The sequence below is a fragment of the Necator americanus genome, chromosome V (genome assembly GCF_031761385.1).
Source record: "Necator americanus strain Aroian chromosome V, whole genome shotgun sequence".
NCBI lineage: Eukaryota > Metazoa > Nematoda > Chromadorea > Rhabditida > Ancylostomatidae > Necator > Necator americanus.
The window spans coordinates 10,887,487-10,906,225 of NC_087375.1; the positions used below are offsets into that span (position 1 = coordinate 10,887,487).

General features: G+C 37.5%; 1 protein-coding gene across 3 annotated transcripts in view; it reads left to right on the plus strand.

Moving 5' to 3' along the window:
• Positions 1–18,739, plus strand: part of RB195_013519 (uncharacterized protein) — a gene marked incomplete at both ends in the record, with an annotated part of 81,968 nt that overhangs the window by 44,029 nt on the left and 19,200 nt on the right. For 2 of the 3 annotated variants that reach the window (XM_064203375.1, XM_064203377.1), the window contains 12 exons: positions 443–535; positions 7,849–7,987; positions 12,452–12,583; positions 13,027–13,163; positions 13,248–13,379; positions 13,488–13,574; positions 13,940–14,042; positions 14,717–14,818; positions 16,836–16,907; positions 17,764–17,900; positions 17,975–18,082; positions 18,149–18,226. In XM_064203375.1, coding sequence (XP_064059256.1) covers positions 443–535; positions 7,849–7,987; positions 12,452–12,583; positions 13,027–13,163; positions 13,248–13,379; positions 13,488–13,574; positions 13,940–14,042; positions 14,717–14,818; positions 16,836–16,907; positions 17,764–17,900; positions 17,975–18,082; positions 18,149–18,226 — 1,320 coding nt within the window. The remainder of the gene's footprint in view (positions 1–442; positions 536–7,848; positions 7,988–12,451; positions 12,584–13,026; positions 13,164–13,247; positions 13,380–13,487; positions 13,575–13,939; positions 14,043–14,716; positions 14,819–16,835; positions 16,908–17,763; positions 17,901–17,974; positions 18,083–18,148; positions 18,227–18,739) is intronic. The other variant, XM_064203376.1, reaches the window with a different exon arrangement.

Here is an 18,739-nt window from a genome sequence, read left to right on the forward strand (position 1 = left end):
ACTTCTTTCGAATTTCGAATAAATTCTTAACCTTGGGAAGTGATCAAATGATAAGACAGTGTTTGTTGGAAGGACGGGTTTAATAATGTAAAGAACTCTCACGAAAAAAAAAAATTCTTTGACGAGCGAATCACATCTCGAGAATTGATGCATTTCTATGATGTTCTCAGAAATTTACTTTCTTCGATTTTTTTTTCTCGTGGTGAGAGGAAGAAAACAGCTGGCATGTGCATGCGAAGAAGAAGCTACATTTGGCCATGAGGCCCCGTGAAAACTGGCAAAGCAGCGAAAGAGTGCTATCGACCGGAGATGCGTGAGACAGGCAGCGTACCACCGTTCGTCTGTCGCACCACGTGCCGCACGCGGCGCGTGGGCCTGGTTGAACATGTCATAAACCCTCACATTTGTTCACTGTGTGTAATAGTTATTTTCGTCCATTTAGTCCGGCATTCATAAACGGACGTTGACCGTCGACTCACCAGAGATTTCGCTACGGGATCTGCGATCCGAGGGATACAAGTTCATACAAGATATTGTGAGTGATGTATTTATCAATTTTTTTCCCTTGTGCGCAGAATTTGTGAGATTCTCATTATTTTTTCTAATTTTTTTTTTGTAGCTACAAAACAAGATAACAATTCTTCTATTCTTCTTTTCCATTTGAACGCTATATATCCATATTTCTAATGAATTAACACCTCAATGTGATAAATACGAACGCATTAGGTATACTAGAGAAAGATAGAATGTTTACAGCAAAGGAGCCAAAATTTCGGCGTTCACATTTGCAGACAGTACAACCGAATTTTCGACATTTACACTTTAATTGGGTGCAAAATTTCTGTGATTTTCCGTTGCTTCCTTTTTCAACGAATGAGTGGATAAGTAAGCATTCAACGGATGGATGAGTACTCGTAAGCATCGCTGTAGTTGAAGACGACTAGTAAACTAATATGTTTGTAGGATATCAACCGAAGAATCAGTAAGTCTACGTCTTAGGCGCACGCATAGATTCGAAAGTCGGTACTCCAACACTCTTCACTTTGGACGGTTGGGGAAGTGACTCCCTTCACCTCAGCTGCACCCCATTAACTGAACCCCTTCACCTGAGGAAGCTGTTCCTCCCTGTCGCACCTATGGGCGCATATATCTTTAGTTTATGAGGTTCCTCGGCCGTCCAAATCCGATTGGTTATGAAATGGCTCAGCAGTCTTCTGTTTCCAAGCAGTCCAAGGAACTTCGACTCCTAGTTCAGCTAGGGGACTGCACAGAATCAGCTATATCCTGTGTTATCACATCCCTTTGAATTATCACATTTCTATCATAGCTAGTTCCAGAGAGTAGTGGTCGTAGCTCTTCTTTTCTTTGTCTTTTTTCTTTTTTCTTCTTTTCTGGCTATCACGTTCTCAGCAGCAGATATTTTCGAATACATAATGCATGCTTAAACTTCGATTAACTCGAAATCTAACCCAAATTTGATCATGTGAAACGAATTTGTGTTGTCTAAGTCGTGTTCTACGACTTTTTCTAATCGCTTCATCACATTTCGCAAATAAATGATCTCACCCGACAGTCCTTTACGTGAAAAATGGTGGAAATACATTTAATGCATCTAAAAGAAAACCATCCGAAAAGGGCAGCGAAGAATTAATGTACGGGCCATGAATTTTTGAAAGAAGAAATGTCGTTCTTCATTTGTAATTTTGAAAACGAGTACCCAAGCACTCAGACAAATTGCTTTTTGAAAAAAACTGGAGCAAGAGAAGATGTTCTCGTCAATGTAAGAGGGCGAGGCGTACTTATAGAACAGCAACAACACAATAAAGTGAGTTTATCCATTGATTTCACCTACCGAAGCGGAAGTGACGTTTACAAGTGGATTTTCCATACTTCTTCCGGCTGAACGGCGTAACAAAACCAGTCGATCATGCCAGGGTCTTGCTTGAATTATTCTATTCTTCTTCTATTTTTTCTTCTCATTAATTGGTATATGTCTTATAACTTGAAGGCAGCATATCACGTGTCTTATATGACGATGTTGGGATCTCCGTGTATGTACAATTTAAAGTTCATTTTGTAAGCTATAGTAGTAGTACAGTAGGATCGTTACTTCTTCGGCAGAAGACGAAACGACGCGGATCCGCATCTTCTTCGTCTTCTGTCGAAGAAAAGCATGGATCCGTTATGAAATGTAGTTAGAACCTATTAAGAAAACACTTTTTGAAAAAATTACCTTCGGGTACACATTAACAAGGCTGAGTCCGAGATAATTGCTCCCACGGATATATAACTTTCGACGTGAACATATTTTTTGAAAACTAAAATTATAGTTACATATTCGTAATCTACATAATATTGCGAATAATTTGATATCTCTGACAGCTACAATTCCATGACGATGAAGACTTTGTAAATTTGAGGCGAGTTATGAAAAAAAGACGAAAAAGACGCGGATCCGTGCCCTATTCAATTCCCCTCTCAATCATTGTGAAAATCGCCCTGGGAACCGCCGTAGTTCCTTCAGGTGCCTGAGAAAAAGATCTATAGATTCTAAATCGTTGTGCCATAGTATATAATTGTGGAAATGCACATTTTTGTTTGTCTCTGTAAGTAATGAACTTCCGTGCTACATAATTGTCTATCGACTTAATTCCATGCTTACGATCCAAATGTCTACATTGTCTTTTTTCTAAGTGATTATTTCAGAGAAGCAGTCCTATGGTAATTGTTTCAATCCATCGAATCAAGGGGTGTCAAAACCTATGATCTGCAAACAAGAGCGCTTGCCAATTAAAAACACCGCGTTGAAAATTGAAAATTTGAATAGGTGGTGGAACATCTCGTATCCTTCCAAGTTTTATTTCTCACATGAGTCCGTCTCCTCTCATTCTGCGATCATGCCAAGATTTCTAGACAAATACGTTCTGGATGGAGTCAATCAAGCAGAAAAGATTGCGTTAGGGGTACCTATATGTATTAAATTCTTCTTGCAACAAACAAAAACGAATTTGCTTGCATTTAATTTGATCTTAGGTGTATTATGTAGTTCCCGTCGTCGTCCAGGACTTTTTGCAATCCTGCTGGTAGAGTTTCAATCCCCTGTTCATCAAATTTTGCTTCCTTTAGAGGAAAATATGATTCTAGCAGAGCTTCCACCTCATCGATATTTTTGAAACTTTTATCGCTTGGACAATGTTCCATCGATCGGTATGAACGAAAATCAGATGGTGCTTTGTCCGGAGAATATGAGGTATATGGTAAAACCTCCCAGTTCAACTGCCTTACTTTTTCCTCGCCTAATTTTGGTGCGTGCGGCCTGGCATTGTCGTATTATAATAGGTGCGCAATTAAAATACCCTGGCTTCCCAATTTTCAGTAAACGTTCCCAATTTCTTGAAGATGTCTTTGTACTGTTGACCAAGTAGCCCAAAGTTTGCTATTTTCTGAACATTCAGTTTGGAATCAGTTTCCACCAGCAATTTTGAAGCGTCATTCAACCTTCAAACTCAACAGGGCGTCCACTTCGCTCGCCGCCAGACAACTCAAAATTACCGCTGGAAAATTTTCTGAACCAGCGATGGCGCTTATTGTCCTTCAATACGTCTCCATACAGATCACAAATTTTCTTGCAACCGTTGCATTAATATCCGATCGAAAATGAAACAGTATGCAGTGACGTAAATGTTCCTCAGTTGTTTGATTGTCCGCCATTTTACAACGGTGTAACAAAAATGTTTGAATTTTATTGTAAAAAAGGAACATGTGTTTATGGATTCACGCCTCTGAACTAGTCTGAAGCAAATTCTACACTAATAATTGATTACTTATGGGTATCCGTAATGCATAGAAGAGCTCGGTTTCTATTTCTACAATTTTCTTTGGTATAGACTTTGATTTTGTTTTTGACTTTATAATTCTTGGTTTCATTAAACCTTTACTTTTATCTTAGTACGAAACATCAATTTTAAGTTTATTTTTTCTACTTTTGTTCCGAGAAAAGAAGATATTTTAACATCTGCTTAATATTCTTTGCCTGCATAGAATGACATACATGTGTAATGTTGAATTTGGAGCCTGGACTTAGACTTCATCTAATAAGGGCTTATCCTAGACTAATGGTAAGCCGTACAGCTACATACATAGGATGAATTCGGATGTGAAATGAAATTAGTTTATTTGATGCAATGCGAAATGGTTGGTTTAGTCAGGATAAGGGCAAATAACCCTATCTATATTCAACACCTACGCTCATATTTCAGTTAAAGGTCGGGTTTGACGGGAAAAATTCATTCATACATACGTATTAGATTAGGAAAACGTCTTAGCTTAGAAATACATATTGTTTCATGAGAAAATTATTAGCACATTTAATTGGAAAATCACCCACACCGTCTTGACGTCAATACTGACGTTCTAATTGTTTTAACCGCATATTCGAAATGTTTTTCAGCCTTTTTGAGTTCTTTCATCGGTTGTTCTCTTTGCGTAGGAGACAAATATTGAGAATGCTTGGTTCTAGAATTTTTCCACTTTTTTGTTCGATCTATGAAAACACTTCAGTGGAGAACATATGGGAGGAAGAAATTTATAATTAGACTCAACGTTCTCCCTCCTCTTCTCATTAAATGAAGCAATAAAAACGAATTCGCTCATATGCCCATAAGAATATGAACGTTAGTCGTCACTGTTTGGTTCCACTGAAGGATTCCACGTCTTTTCCGTTTCTTTCTACGATTTCTTTTTTCCAGATTCCGATAAAATGTAAAAATATGTGTTTTCTTATAAGTTTCGGGGTTGTTATTGGTTTATTCGTGTAAATATCGAAAAAATAACTCTGCCTCTATGTTTTTTTTCTTGAAATGGGTAATCTTACCTGTATCAGAATATTATACTCTCATACCTATCATCTTTTGTTGAGGATTGCGATATGTTTACACCTTTTGTGGATTTTCCATGATTTTCTTCGAAATTTTTTTCTGTACTAGGAGTGTATGTTTGAAATTTGTTAGAAGAAATTATTGTTATTGTTCGTAATTATTATTACTATTATTGTTTTATTTTAGTGTTATTGTCATTTTAGTGCTACTATTATAATATTTGTTTATTTATTTACTTTCACTTTTTCTTTATCAATCCCAACATTGACCAAATTGTTCGTGGGTTTGTTAAAAATCCGAAGATATTTACTTTTGATGGTATCTGTCACTTCAGTTTTGATATGTCACAGGTTTTTGTTTGCAAGCGTTTTATTTCTTGAATGCATGACATATGCATGTAGTTCTACTGACTGAAACATCTTTTTGCCGTCATCCTGGCTAAGAAATCCGTTCTCGGTTTTGCGTCGATAAATTAATGGCAACGATGCCTTCAGCGGTGAAACATTGGCTTAATTATCCGGTATGCTTCAAAGTCATCGATAGTTTGTCACTTCTGATGCTATGTGACTCTCATAAAGAAAAAATGCTTGGTTTTTCTCATTTCACTCGTTCACTTTTTCTTCCAGAAAATATTTGAGAAAAAAAGCGATGATTCGGTTTGAGATAACGAGTGATTCTTTACAGCTTTCAGAAAATTGAGAACTGAAACGAAGAAAACTCGCCTGCGCATGACCCATTTGATGCACCAAATTTCAAAGTTTCGGTCAAGATTTCATTTAAAATAACTGAAGATTACAGAAGCAGTGGGATACGATCTTATGTTGACAAGCAGTTAGCATTCATTTCTTAGTCTAAAGCAATTATATACCATAAACTTACTCTCATAGAGCTTTGTGGGGAGTTAGAAATAGAGATTAGATACACGCTTATCCTGGATTTACTGGCACTGGTATGCTGATTGCTGTACTGAACTCGCTATTCATTCTTCCTCATACATTCATATCCATAGAGTCTTGAATGATACTGAATAGTCAATATTATTAATAATATTAAATATCACTAAATAATAATACTGAACAGGTTTCTAGGAATAGTTTGATATCTTGTCACGTCCAGATCATCCACGGAGCCTTAGGTTCACGTTGGCGTGACATGGGCATTTTCCAAATCCTTACATATTTCTTATTAATTCGAAAACTCGTACGTAACCCCACCCAGACGGTGTGATTCCTAGTGATGGTGTCCAAATACACATCGAATCCATCGACTTCCGTGCAAGGTGGTGTGTTTATGTATCGACTTGGAGCAGCGCTAGTGCAGCCATAGATGAGAAGGCGGACGAGAGAAGCACGTGTGTGTGTGTGTGTGTTTGTGTTATGCGTGTTGTGCTTGTCGGTGCATGTGCGCGTGGGAGCGCAGCAAATGAGCAGCAACGAACATTTGCCCTTTGTGAGCCCCTTCTTCCTGGAATCGTTTCCTTCCGAATGGATTTTTTTCTGATCCGCTAGTCACTAGGATCCCTATCCAACCGTATAATCTCTTGTAGGGTTTCGTCCTCGTGGTTCATCGATGGACATTGATGAACCACTTGCTTCACATTTTTCGCGCACATTCTTTGTCTACTAGATTAGGGATGACGTGCTTGGATTCGGCTCCCCTTGTTTTTGATTATTTTCCGGTTCCGATAACCAGTAAGCAAAGGACAAAAGTGTACAGTGTCTGGCGTTAATCAATCCGTTTGAGATGCGCCATCACGTTCACTTCAATTCAGAAACGTTTGAAGTTTATCAACGTGTAACTAGCCTGTTCAATGTGTTGTGGATGTCCCAAGTCAGTGGATTTATCATCCCAGACAAGTTCGGTACTAACTTATCAACCCAAGATGGATGAAAATTTTGGTTGGCACCAGGGTGGTTTTGAAACTTCTATCCATCATGTTGCGGACACAAAAAACCTTTTAAATACCCTGCACTAGCGCCCCGTATCATTTACAAATAGAAATATTAAATGAAATGAATATGTAGATGGGGTGAAAGTACATTGTTTTTATTTATTGAATATTTAATTATCTTCTCTACCATCAATTGTTTGAATTTTTGAATTATTTCAATTTTTGAAATTCCCTTTTGAAACTGATCTTTTCTTTCTTTTATGTACGCCAAAGAAAACCATGTTCCTCTTACTTTTTCCCACGTCCCGAAAGGACATGCTCACTCGTTTTCTGCTCGCTTTCTACATCATTTCCCCAATATCCTCAACACGTCCTATGTCCTAGCAGTCATTCGCAGTAATCGCTCCATAAACTCGCGGTCGTGGTCGTATTTCGGGTTATGTACGACGTTTCCCGTTTAATCCTGCCGCTACTGCTTCTTTTAAAGCTATCTCAACCGCTACGACTAGGAATTCTTGCAAATCTTGCTGTAATCTTGGTCTTCTTTGTTCTGGAGTAGCATTGCAAAGAGATCCTTGTCTGGTTATGTGCGAGAAATAATTTCGTCGAGTTTTTGCTCTCTCCGCACTTGCCTGCAGTCGATAAACCTTATTTGCCGCGTCGATAGAGGAGAGACTTCATCATGAGTGTGAATTTTTGAATACGGCTTATGGCTTCGGCAGCTGTTCGTCACGGAAGGGCATATGCTTTCTTGGAAAAGTCACGAAGCAATTATTTGCCATTCTTTGATATCTACTGGCCAAAAACTTGCAGAAATTGCTCGAACTTTTCTTCTTCTTCTACAATTTTCAACATTTTTAAATGTTGAAGATACATAAGTGCATCATTTTACCTGGGAAACTTTTTAAATTCACTGCTACTGGTTCATAAACTCTCGCAATTCCCGTCAAAAAAATTGAGATAAACTTTGGAAGATGATTGTATCGTTTCCCTTGCATTTGGACCTGTAAACATTTATTTTTCATCCAAACATTAGGAACAGTGAAAAGTGATTGATCATTAATTCTGACCTTATTTCAGTATCCAGAAGGTGTGTGCGATTCGCTACAGGACCATATTTTGCTCTATAAACATGATCTACGTTCGATAAACATCCTACAATTGATCACGACGAGTTCCGATATTACCGAAGGCACGCTGGTTGAGATTGTCATCAGCTGTGAGTGATTTATACTTTTTTTTATTGTTTAACACATTAATATTGATCTTATTGATTGCTCCTTGCTTGTCACATATTTATCAGGACTTATCCAATACGCTGTTTCTATGAACATAAATCGACTTTCTTTGCCCACTTTCTTTTTTCTTTTACTGTCATGACCTCTTTTTGATTTCTCTGAAAAAATTTAGACGGACAGAAGAGACGTTTTCGTATTTTTCCTTGTTTTGTCTCAGCATTCCCTTCCTTATAATTGTCATCGTCATCTATTATTTGTGTTTGCGAATTTTTCGCGCATGTCAGCTAAAATCAATCCGTTAATCGAGATCCAGGGTCTTTTAAAAACTTATATATGATCTTCAACTTTTGATACTTATTATTATTTTTGTCCACCTTAATAAGATATCCTCAAGCGAAACTTAAGATTTATCGGCACTACACTCCAGGAATGGATGCTCCTCTTTTTTAGGTGTAGAAAAAGACGTTTTTTCTCTGAAAAAAAGGAACTAGGACAAGGAAGTATAGTAGCTCCACGCCACATTAGTGGTGGTCCCTGGAGAGAGCACAAAGAAATAAAGAGGGCGACCTACCTCATGAACGAGGCTAAACATAATTTCTTGAAGATTATTAGGACGTTTGTCGCAAATTTGTTAAGAACTTACTCTTGACTTTTGATCTTTGTTCTTTTTGATCATCTTTTTCTGTTTTTCATGTCTCTCCCGAGAGAAAAAGAACAACTTTTGCGATCAAACTAACATGTGACAATTGAAAATGTTACATGTAAACATTCGAAGTCGTTTATTTTTCTGAAGGAAAGGTCTCTTATAGTATCAGATTTGGGAAGAAAATGCCAAGAAACTTATGTGCAAGGATTAGTAATTGAAAGAACTAGCGAAGCATCTCGCATGATTGCATCATTTTTTCGAAAAGAAATCTTTTACGTTCAGTTTTGGTGGGAACTTTCAAAGATTTTCAAAGCTACTCGAAAGAAATTTTAATTTTTAATTTTTATAGTCTTTATAAGTAATGTTTTGTGACGTAGCGATGTTGTATTAGGTTGGTTTACTATTTTTTACTTAAGTATATATTTCACAATTTCATCGCCGGCCACTCGCAACCAACTTGAGGCCCTGACTTAGTCGACCATCTGCCCTATTCCGTGGACCTCGCCTCTCCGCTTCAGTAATGCCTACCGCTTCTTCCGGATCCGGTTAGGCATTCTTGAAGCAAAAAATGTTTAGTTATTTCACAGACCTCAAAAGCATTGTAGAGTTGTTCGTTGAGTCGCAGCCTCCAACCTTCTGCTCCCAGAGAACCCTCGCAAAAATAAGGAACACTGTGATAGACAATCATAATATACATATAATAATAATCGAAACCGAATAAAGGAATAATCGAATATTAATTGAACAAGTATCGAAGAAAGAATCAGCAGTCTGTGATAAAGAAACTGCGAAACTGTAAAAGGTTTGCGTGGGTAAAAAATAGGTAGCCCACCTAACACATTACTATTCTATATCTTTTGTCCCTTCACGCTCATAGTTTTCGTAGAAATCATTCCTGTTAGAGTGTTTTGAAGTGATGCCCTTAAACGGCTCATTTCCGAGGATTCACCGTCTCTGCCTCCCCGTTCCTTAATTACCTTTGTTACCCAGACTATTCCCCTACTTCAGTGAGACTTCACTACTACTGTGTACTACTGTACTTCCATGATTCGAATAAATTTTACGAATTTCAGAAGTAAGTCCAAATAAACATACCGTTAAGGGGAATCCATTCCTTGTGGCATGATGTTACGTAAGCTGCTAAGGACGGTTTGAGGTTCTGCTGATGACTCACCCAGAGACTTTTAGGATAGAAACCGTGATGCATTGGTGACTCACTGGCCATAAGGACTCACTGCTCTTGATCATAAGAATATACGCTCTTAGTTTATTCATTTCCTGGATCAAAAGCGAGGCTCCAAAAAAATTAAACTGGCCTAAAACATCGTGGTTCCTGGGTTTCTTGAGCAACTTCTGATCTCATTTTTACTCACTTCTTTCCAGATCTTACAAACGACATTACGAATAATTTCTTGCTAGTTTGTAGATTTTTTGTACAGTTCCACTCTTTCCGCAATACTAGTTTTTTTTTGGCTGGTTTTGCTTTCAACTTATGCGGACCTGTGGAAACTTTTCTAAACAAAGTAATAAAGGACAATAATTTAAAAGAAGAAAGCTATTCTCCAGTTTTTTGGTAGATTTCCACACTTTCCTCTTCCCTCAGTAGAAATTCTGAATTAATAAGATTCTAGAATGGACCAGCCTTCAAATAAAAAAAAATGTGAATTTTATGTATATAGATATGTAAGTCTGGCACTCGAATCTTGCGTGCATCCAACTCTTCAACGATCAAACTCATCATTGAATTTCGTGATCAGAAAAAAAAGTAGTTTCCTTTCGGATACAATTTTCAATGCTTATTCATGTCTCGCCTTGCCGCGCCGAACCTCCTCGGCGACGGCGACAATCGCTGGACGCGGCAACGTGCGATCAATTTTGCTACTTTTACTAATCACTCCCTACTAGTACGCTTCATTCGGATAATCTTCCACCACGCAACCCTGCCATTTTGTTGCGATTTCTACGTCAGGTCTCCCGATTGCGGTGATTCTGTGTAACATTTATCAATGAGATGCCTTTGGCTGTTAAATTCCTTATTAGTGGATTTCCATCATCACGCGGCTATAGCTTCGATGAGAATGGGACGAATTACGAGAGAAAAACCGTCGTTTTTGCTGGTTGGTTGCCATGAGTACCGTAACTTACAAGAGGAATCTAAACCTACCCGTAGTATGTTTTTTCCGCAATTTGTTCATGGGAAGGCCCTTTAGGAAATGATGATGTAGTAATTTACGACTGGATTTCTTTTCCATCCAGAGCCTTGATGTTCCAAACCTGCACCAGCAACCATGAGCCATTCATACAACAAAGCTTCGTTGCCTTAGTGATGATATATCCGAACATACTTAAAAGGACACCAACGTCATTATCGTCACCAAGGTGCAAATGCCTATTTATAGGACGCACAAATATTTTCAATTAAGTTTTTCTGATGGGCCAATGGTGTATTTAAATTTGAAATGAAAACGATGTTGCGTTTAATTCATCAAAAAACCTCTTAACTTAAAGGGAAAATCGCCGTTAAACGGCTGCATGGATCTAAATTTTCGTGGCAAATTTGTAGGAAGGTAAAAATTTGAAACGATAAAATTTAAGGCACTTGCTTTTTCATTGTTCTACGAAAACTTAATAATACATCGCCCTTCCAAGAACTTGGAAAAGGTGCGATTCTTACGATGTTGGTTCTAGTTTAAGCCCTTATTTCCCTTCCAAACCTATGGGTTCATCGAAGAAACCCTGAAATAAAGGATCTACTGATCCTAGGAATAGTTAGCATTCGTTTCCGTATTCTGGAGATTTCTGTAACAACTGTCGTTATCTTTCTATAATGATCTGTTTTGGATCATCAGAGCTCCGTATTCCTATAGAGCTTAATTATCATGATTGATACAAAGCTACGGCTAGTAATGAGTGGATTTTGAATAGAAGCTGAGTCGTTTGGTTTCATCTCGAACTAGTTATTATGTACTATTAGTAGTTAGTACTGGTTTGTAGTTCTATAATTTGTTTCTTTCAAGATCTTTTTTAGAATCTTTTTGACGAAATTAATTGAGAAATTCAACAAAATTCTCAAAAGTTCGCAACAACTACATACTGATTCTATTTGAAAGGCTTCTTTTTTTTTGGGAATAGCGGAATAGTTTTTTTTAGCTACTCAAATAAATACAAATACAAGTCTTAGGCTAATGTTTTTGCTTTAACTTCTTCAGCTTCTCAATTATATAATGTAGAAACGAAGCGTTAAATAAAGTTTTTTTTTTCCAAAATTTTAAGTCCAATTCTTAGTGAGTATTCTTCGATCTCCTCCCTTAGTATTGAGTTATCTTACGATCTGCTTTTTTTTTTCTTTATCATCACTTTTTTCTTAGATTTCGTTTCTAAATTTTTAAAAGCAGATAAAAGTGACATTCTGAAGGTTACAATTATCTGTATAGGAATCGATTTGACAGTTTTTGTGTGTAGGATTTCAGATCAGCTCGTAATTCCGCTCGCTGGAAAATGTGCTGGCATGTTTACCCTAGAGCATCTATTTCTATTTCATATCTGTTTCCTAACAACAAGTTTTCCAATAAAATATTAATGAAAAAAACAACAAATGAAAAGAAACGGAATGTGATCTCTGCATTTCATTGTCTGTCGTTCACCTACCAGCCATAGGTAAAACATCGCCGTTTCACTACCGTTTCTCAAACGGATTCCCTCAATTTTTAACCCCTAAGGGACCCCTTTTTTACTTCAGGGCTATCCGAAATTTTTCCTTTTATTACTCGTATCCTCGTGCTGAACACCTCCATTTCAGCCTGCCCGCAACATGAGCGGCTGGTGGTGCATCCACACACACTCTACGTGCATTCCTATAAGGCACCAACATTTTGTGATTTCTGTGGTGAACTTCTTTTCGGTCTCGTCAAACAAGGACTTAAATGTCAAGGTACGTTTCGGGAAAAATCCATCCAAGATTTGTTTTCATCGAGTTTTTAAAATTTTACGTAGTTACCTATTTTGCCTGCACTTGCAACTGCTTTATAATGTTACTATTATTTTAATTTAATGTATTATTTTTCATCATTTTATGTCATTTTATTATTATTTTTATTATTTTCAACTTTATTCAATATCTTATATTTACTATTCAATTTTAATTTATTCAATATTTAATAATAATGAGTTTGCGCTCGCGCTGCATGCTCACGTGAGCGCGCATGTGTGTTTCTGCGAAGATGAAGCGTGAGCGCACGTCCTTTACGTGCTTTTGTCTAAATTTTTACATAATTTTAGTACAATTATAATTAAAATTGCAACAGTTAGTTATTTTTACATTTTTTTGGTTGGACTTTTCATTAAAAAATATTTTCTTACCTCTCTTTTTTGAAGGTTGTGGCCTGAACTATCATAAAAGATGCGCGTCAAAGATCCCGAACAACTGCAACGGTTCACGACAAAGGAGACCAAGCGCCATTCCATTGTCACCTACCACATCAAACGTGCTAAACTTTTGTGGGGACAGGCGGGTAAGAGAAATTTTCTGTGTTTTTCTTTGTTACAACCGTTAGACTTTAGCTTTTATTTCTAATTACTGCTCTGGACATTTCCAGCAATCCCGTCGTGACTCCTGTCTGGATGGATTGGATACGGCTCGACCATCTTCAACTATTGGTAGTATACAATTGGCTCCAGATATTTTCATCACACCCGATGCAGATTGTGGTGATCCTGTCGGAGGCAATGTAAGGGAAGCAAGATTTCATTCGAAATCATTTCTTCTTCACTATATTTACATGCGCCCTCTATAACAATGACTTACTCTATATGCTTATTACTTTTGTACCGTCTAGTTTTTGCAAATGCCTCGAAAAGATCGCAGTTGTTCGTGGAGTGGACGGCCATTGTGGATGGAGGTTGCTGAAGCTACAAGGGTCAAGGTAATTCTGTTTATTTCGTGGCATTGGCGTGTTTCGAGGAAAATTCGCTTTTGGAGAAAATAATTTTCGTTTTAATTCTTGAAAAATGTACTAAAATATTCATTAAGAACTTGGAATTCATGCTCAAATTGGGGAAATCAATAAGATTTCTTCTGTTAGTTTTTTTCTTTGTCAATGTACGACCGTCTGAATTTTTCTTTGTTTCCGTTCGTTTTTTATTTCCATTGTTTTCTCACTGCTTGACTTTTTGTTGGTTGTTGCCTTAGAATTCAAAAATGAATCTCAAACACTTCAACACTGTTTTTTTACCTGAAAAATGGAAATCAAATAAATTCTATGGATTTTCAACATGCAGAAATTTCCAGGTACCACACACTTTTCAAGTGCACAGCTATAAACGGCCAACTGTTTGCCAATACTGTAAGAAGCTCCTCAAAGGACTCATACGTCAAGGCATACAATGTCGAGGTGAGATACTTTTCTTGTGTTGACTTTCAAATCATTCTCTTCTTTTTCCTCCTGTTCCCAGAATATTTCGATATTCATTCATTTTCGTTGTGTGGATTCTGATGCTTCCTCACTAGGATATTTACTTATTTGCTTAGTCTTTTCTATTTCCTTTTCCTATTGACGTCTACGAAGTTCATAGTTGCACCTAAACGCAGAAAAAAAGAAGACGTTTCACATTAGCTGAATTTCTTTAGGGCAAGCACCAGCAGGGTATAGCAACTCTATTATTAGGCTTGTTCCCACATTTGAAATTTCTAACATCTTTTTTTTAAATTCTGTCCTCAAAGAATTGGTTATATTTTTCTTAAATTGCTAGCGATAGATCATCTATTCTGTGACTCGAAAACATTCAAGGAGGTAGTGTTATTCAAAGATGTCACTTTTCAAAATTTCGCAGACATTCTCATTAATGTTTGTGAGCTGAACGCGACGGAAGCATTTGTTTATTTCTCCGTTCCGATCATCAGCCAGACACGCTCCTCTTTTTTTTTAAATCGGTCTTAAAGACTTTCGTACATTTGTTTGGAACTTTTAAAAAAATGAAATTAAGTTCTTTTTTTCCCGTTACAGTATCAGTATCGGGAAGTTGTTTCAATTGTGGCTAAAATATTTTAATAAAACCCGTTTTTCAGACTGCAAATATAATTGTCACAAGAAGTGCAGCGAATTCGTTGCTAAGGATTGTCCCGGTAACACTTCGTCCAATCACTTCTTATTGGGTACATCTGACGATGGTAAGTTTAGTATAATTTGTTTCCAGCCGCTACAGCTATTAAATGTGCTTTGTCTGTTCATAGTCGGTCGTTTATCGCTTCTAATCGCTTCGCCTCTACCGCTTTTATCTCGCATACGACGAGAATGCTAAGTATTGGCGCTTTGCTGGCTGTAGTAACGTTACTAACGTTGCTTTTCTCCAACTATTCGACCCCTCTCATTGGTGAATTCCGAGTACAGTAACCGGAAGAAGTGATGTCCATCAAAGTCAACTCAGGTACTGACAGAATCACTCCCCGAGCTGACAATGAGATGAAGAAGCCATAGCGACATCATACACAAAAAAAACGATGAAGCATTCCATATTTTCCCGTCTTCAGCTGATCCTCGATCTAGCGTATTGATATAGTGGATTGAGGCAACCTTAAAGGGAGAGAGTGGTCCCGGTTACCGTAGTGGCAGTTCACTGCGAGCTAATCAAAGCTATTTCAAATTGATCATCATTCCTCTAAATTGGACATGGTCTAATTTTTGAAATAATCTGGATTTTTATTTGTTGTTTAGAGGATGCTCCAAGTAAAGTACATAATTATTGACGTACAAATTTCTAGTTTAGTGTTTTTTGGATGTTCTCCCCCATTGAAAAAAAAAACTTTTTAAAATTTTTGAAAACTTTCAAAAAAAGCGAGATTAAATTCTTCTTTTATTACAGTATCAGTATGAAAAGGTTGGACGAACTATTGGCCATAACTTTCCAGAAAAGGTTCTTCTCAGACTGCAAATTTTGTTTGTCATAAGAAGTGCGACTGAGATGGCTGTTTATTTATTGAGCCCGTTAGACGTAAAGAACCCTTAAGTTAAGGAGAATTTCTGAACCATTAATTTCTTTAAGAACCACTATTCAATTAGGATTTGATGCGCTTGATGTAGATTTAGTGTCCCTACTGTTGTTTTTTGTTCAAAATCGATATCCTAGTATTCTCAAGTAGTTTTATCAGATAGTAAAAAGATAGCGTTGTGATCCTGTTTTTGTAATTAGTCAGTCCCAGCATGATAGAATGACCTGTAGCTGTAGTGAGTCTTCATCCCTTAGATTAGATATCGAGAGGACTCATGAGGATCGCTGGGACGAAATCGCGACAAAAATTACGCGCAAGTCGGATGGAAATTACGAGAATTGATGCTACATAAAAGAACTGTAAGACAGTACTGTAAAAATTTGTACTGTGACATAAAACAGCAGTGTAAGATCTGTGAAAAAAATACTGCATGATCCGGAAATTTGCACGAAAACAACACTTTGGCGATGGCGAACAAATTTGTAGAGTCAAATCAAAGTTTAAAGGCATCACCCCACGAATCTGATGTGGTGCAGATTTCAGGTGGAGTATTCGTATACGGGATGGGAGACTACGGAGAGGGAGGTGATTCCGTCCATTTCTTGCTAATTGCCGTGAAAAACGGCCCGGAAGATGCGGCGCCGCACAAGACTGGCGCGCTCCAATCGAACCTCTTGTACAAAATGGTGCGCCAAAACGAATGAAGCCGTATCTTCCGGGCCGTTTTTTACGGCAATTAGGAAGAAATGGACGGAATCACCCTTTTTTCCGTAGTCTCCCATACTTTATACGAATACTCCACCCGAAATCTGCTCCACCTCAGATTCGTGGGGTGATGCCTTTAACCAGAATGTACTTGTGGTTCGCAGGTATATGGTAGGAGTTTTGATGAATTACAAAAAATATGTAGACTTATGCATTTCTTGTGGAATTTTGAATTGAAATTTGAGTTTTGCTGAACATTTTGAAAATGGGGAGTTTGTGGCGACATTTTCCAGAGTTTTTCCGGATTTCTCCGGTGATTTTCCGCCGGAAAACCTTACGAACCTTTACATCCGATTTCAGCGATTTATAGTGTTAAATTACACGCTTTTTTAAGGTGAAAATTGGATAACTGATTCAAATCCATAGATTTGAGTGCAGATAATCGTTCTATGCCCATAATATTAAAGTAATATTGAATTTTCTGATCTACTAGGTCGGAGTCTCGGTGGCAGCATGGAGAATCTGCGCATGTGCAGTGTGCCGTACGATGCGGATCAAGCAGCGGGTAGCGAATGATGATTGATCTATCGATCTTGATTGAAAAGAACGAGTTGTCGGGGATGATGGCATATGACGAATTTCTGGAATACTCCTATATTATTTTAATCTTTTGAACAGTCTTGGATGTGTCCGCATCGCCACAAACTCGTTTTCTTCAGAGTTGTAAATTTGCATTTTTTTTTCCTTTTATTAGCTTTAGTGCTGTAAAGTGTGGCTTACATAGCTTATAGTAACGCATGAATGCTACCGCCAAGTACCGTACGTAGTACTAACCGTCGGTGTTCAAATGTGTTGTGTGATTTTAACACATTCATAACTGCACTGTTCTTCTAACATTTTCCCCGAAACGTTCAGTTTATGCTTAAAAAGTATAGTAGATCGTTCAAATTCTACAAATTTCCGTTCTAGAAAAAAGAAAAAAAAAAGCCTAGAAAAATGATTCTCCACAGTTTCTAGCAAGGAAATTTCTGGAATTTCACGACTGAATACATGCGAAAAATTTCTTTTTTTAGGAAAATGTTGAGTGATTTTCCTAGAATGACTAGATGAAAAGAAAGACAATTATTAGGATGGACAGCCAATATAAGGAATATTTCTGATGACGGGATACTGTTGTGGAATTGTTGGAAGTGTTGGAATTTGTGAGGGAATTTTGACGAAGAATCATCTTATTTTTTTCGGAAACGATTCCATTTCTTTAAATCATACCGATTTAAAGAAGGGGGGACATTGAAGCTACAAGATAGACCTTTCAAACTCACTTAACTTTGTTGTAACTTGTCCTGTGTGTCCTTCATTTTGTTTTAACACGGTATTTGCCCTTCTTCCTGAAGCGATTCCTAAAATATTCCTTATTCAAGGAACAACAGAAGACCACGGAGATGATCTACGTGGTCACAAGAAGGCGCAAAACACACCGAGCGCTCCATTACATGGATCCGAAAATTTCAACGGTCAATCAAGCCCGGATGATGATGTGATTAGCACAGAGAGCCAGGTTTGCCTAGGATTCTAATTCTTTCGCCCTTTTCCTTATCAATTTAAGTTTAACTATTTTCGTTTCTCTTCCAGAATATTCCTCTTATGCGAGTTGTTATGTCGAAGAAACAAACAAAACGGAAAAGTAATAAGGTATTGAAAGAAGGTTGGGTGGTGCACTATACGAATCAAATGAATATGGTAAGCGAATAAGGATCAGATTTCTTCTTTTTTCCCTCCATTTTTTATCATTCTTTTTTCCTTCAGAGGAAGAAACACTATTGGCGATTGGATACGAAAAGCCTAATCATGTACCAGGATGAAACCTCGACGCGATACTTTAAGGTATGGATGAGCTCTTGAGTTTTTTTTTTAGTTGATTCATCGTCTTTTCTCTCTCTTTTTGTAAATTTTTAACGGCTTTTTTCGGCTCTTTCGTTTACTCATTGTTTATCTATAGCTGATGTCTCATTTGGTTGATTGACTGAACTCAAGATTAAGATCTCAAGATTGAAAGGGGTGGAGCAATAGTTTTACTTTGAAAATAAAAATGGGAAATATTGTGAGAAAGTATTGTGAAAATTCTAGAAAACAATTGCTCATCACAGAGTTCGAGGATAGTTTTTATCTAAGGCAATATTTCCATCAACTGACATAGTTGAATTTTTATTGTTCGTTTTTTTCTACGCGTACATACGTATGTACGTCAATCACATAGCTAATCGCCTACCATACCTATTTATTGCTCCCTGAAATTGTTCCTCGCATAAATGTAGGCTCTAGCACGTGCAGATCACATGTACAAAGGTTTCGGAGATCCAGGAAAAAAAACGAAACTCAAAGGTTGGATTGGAATCA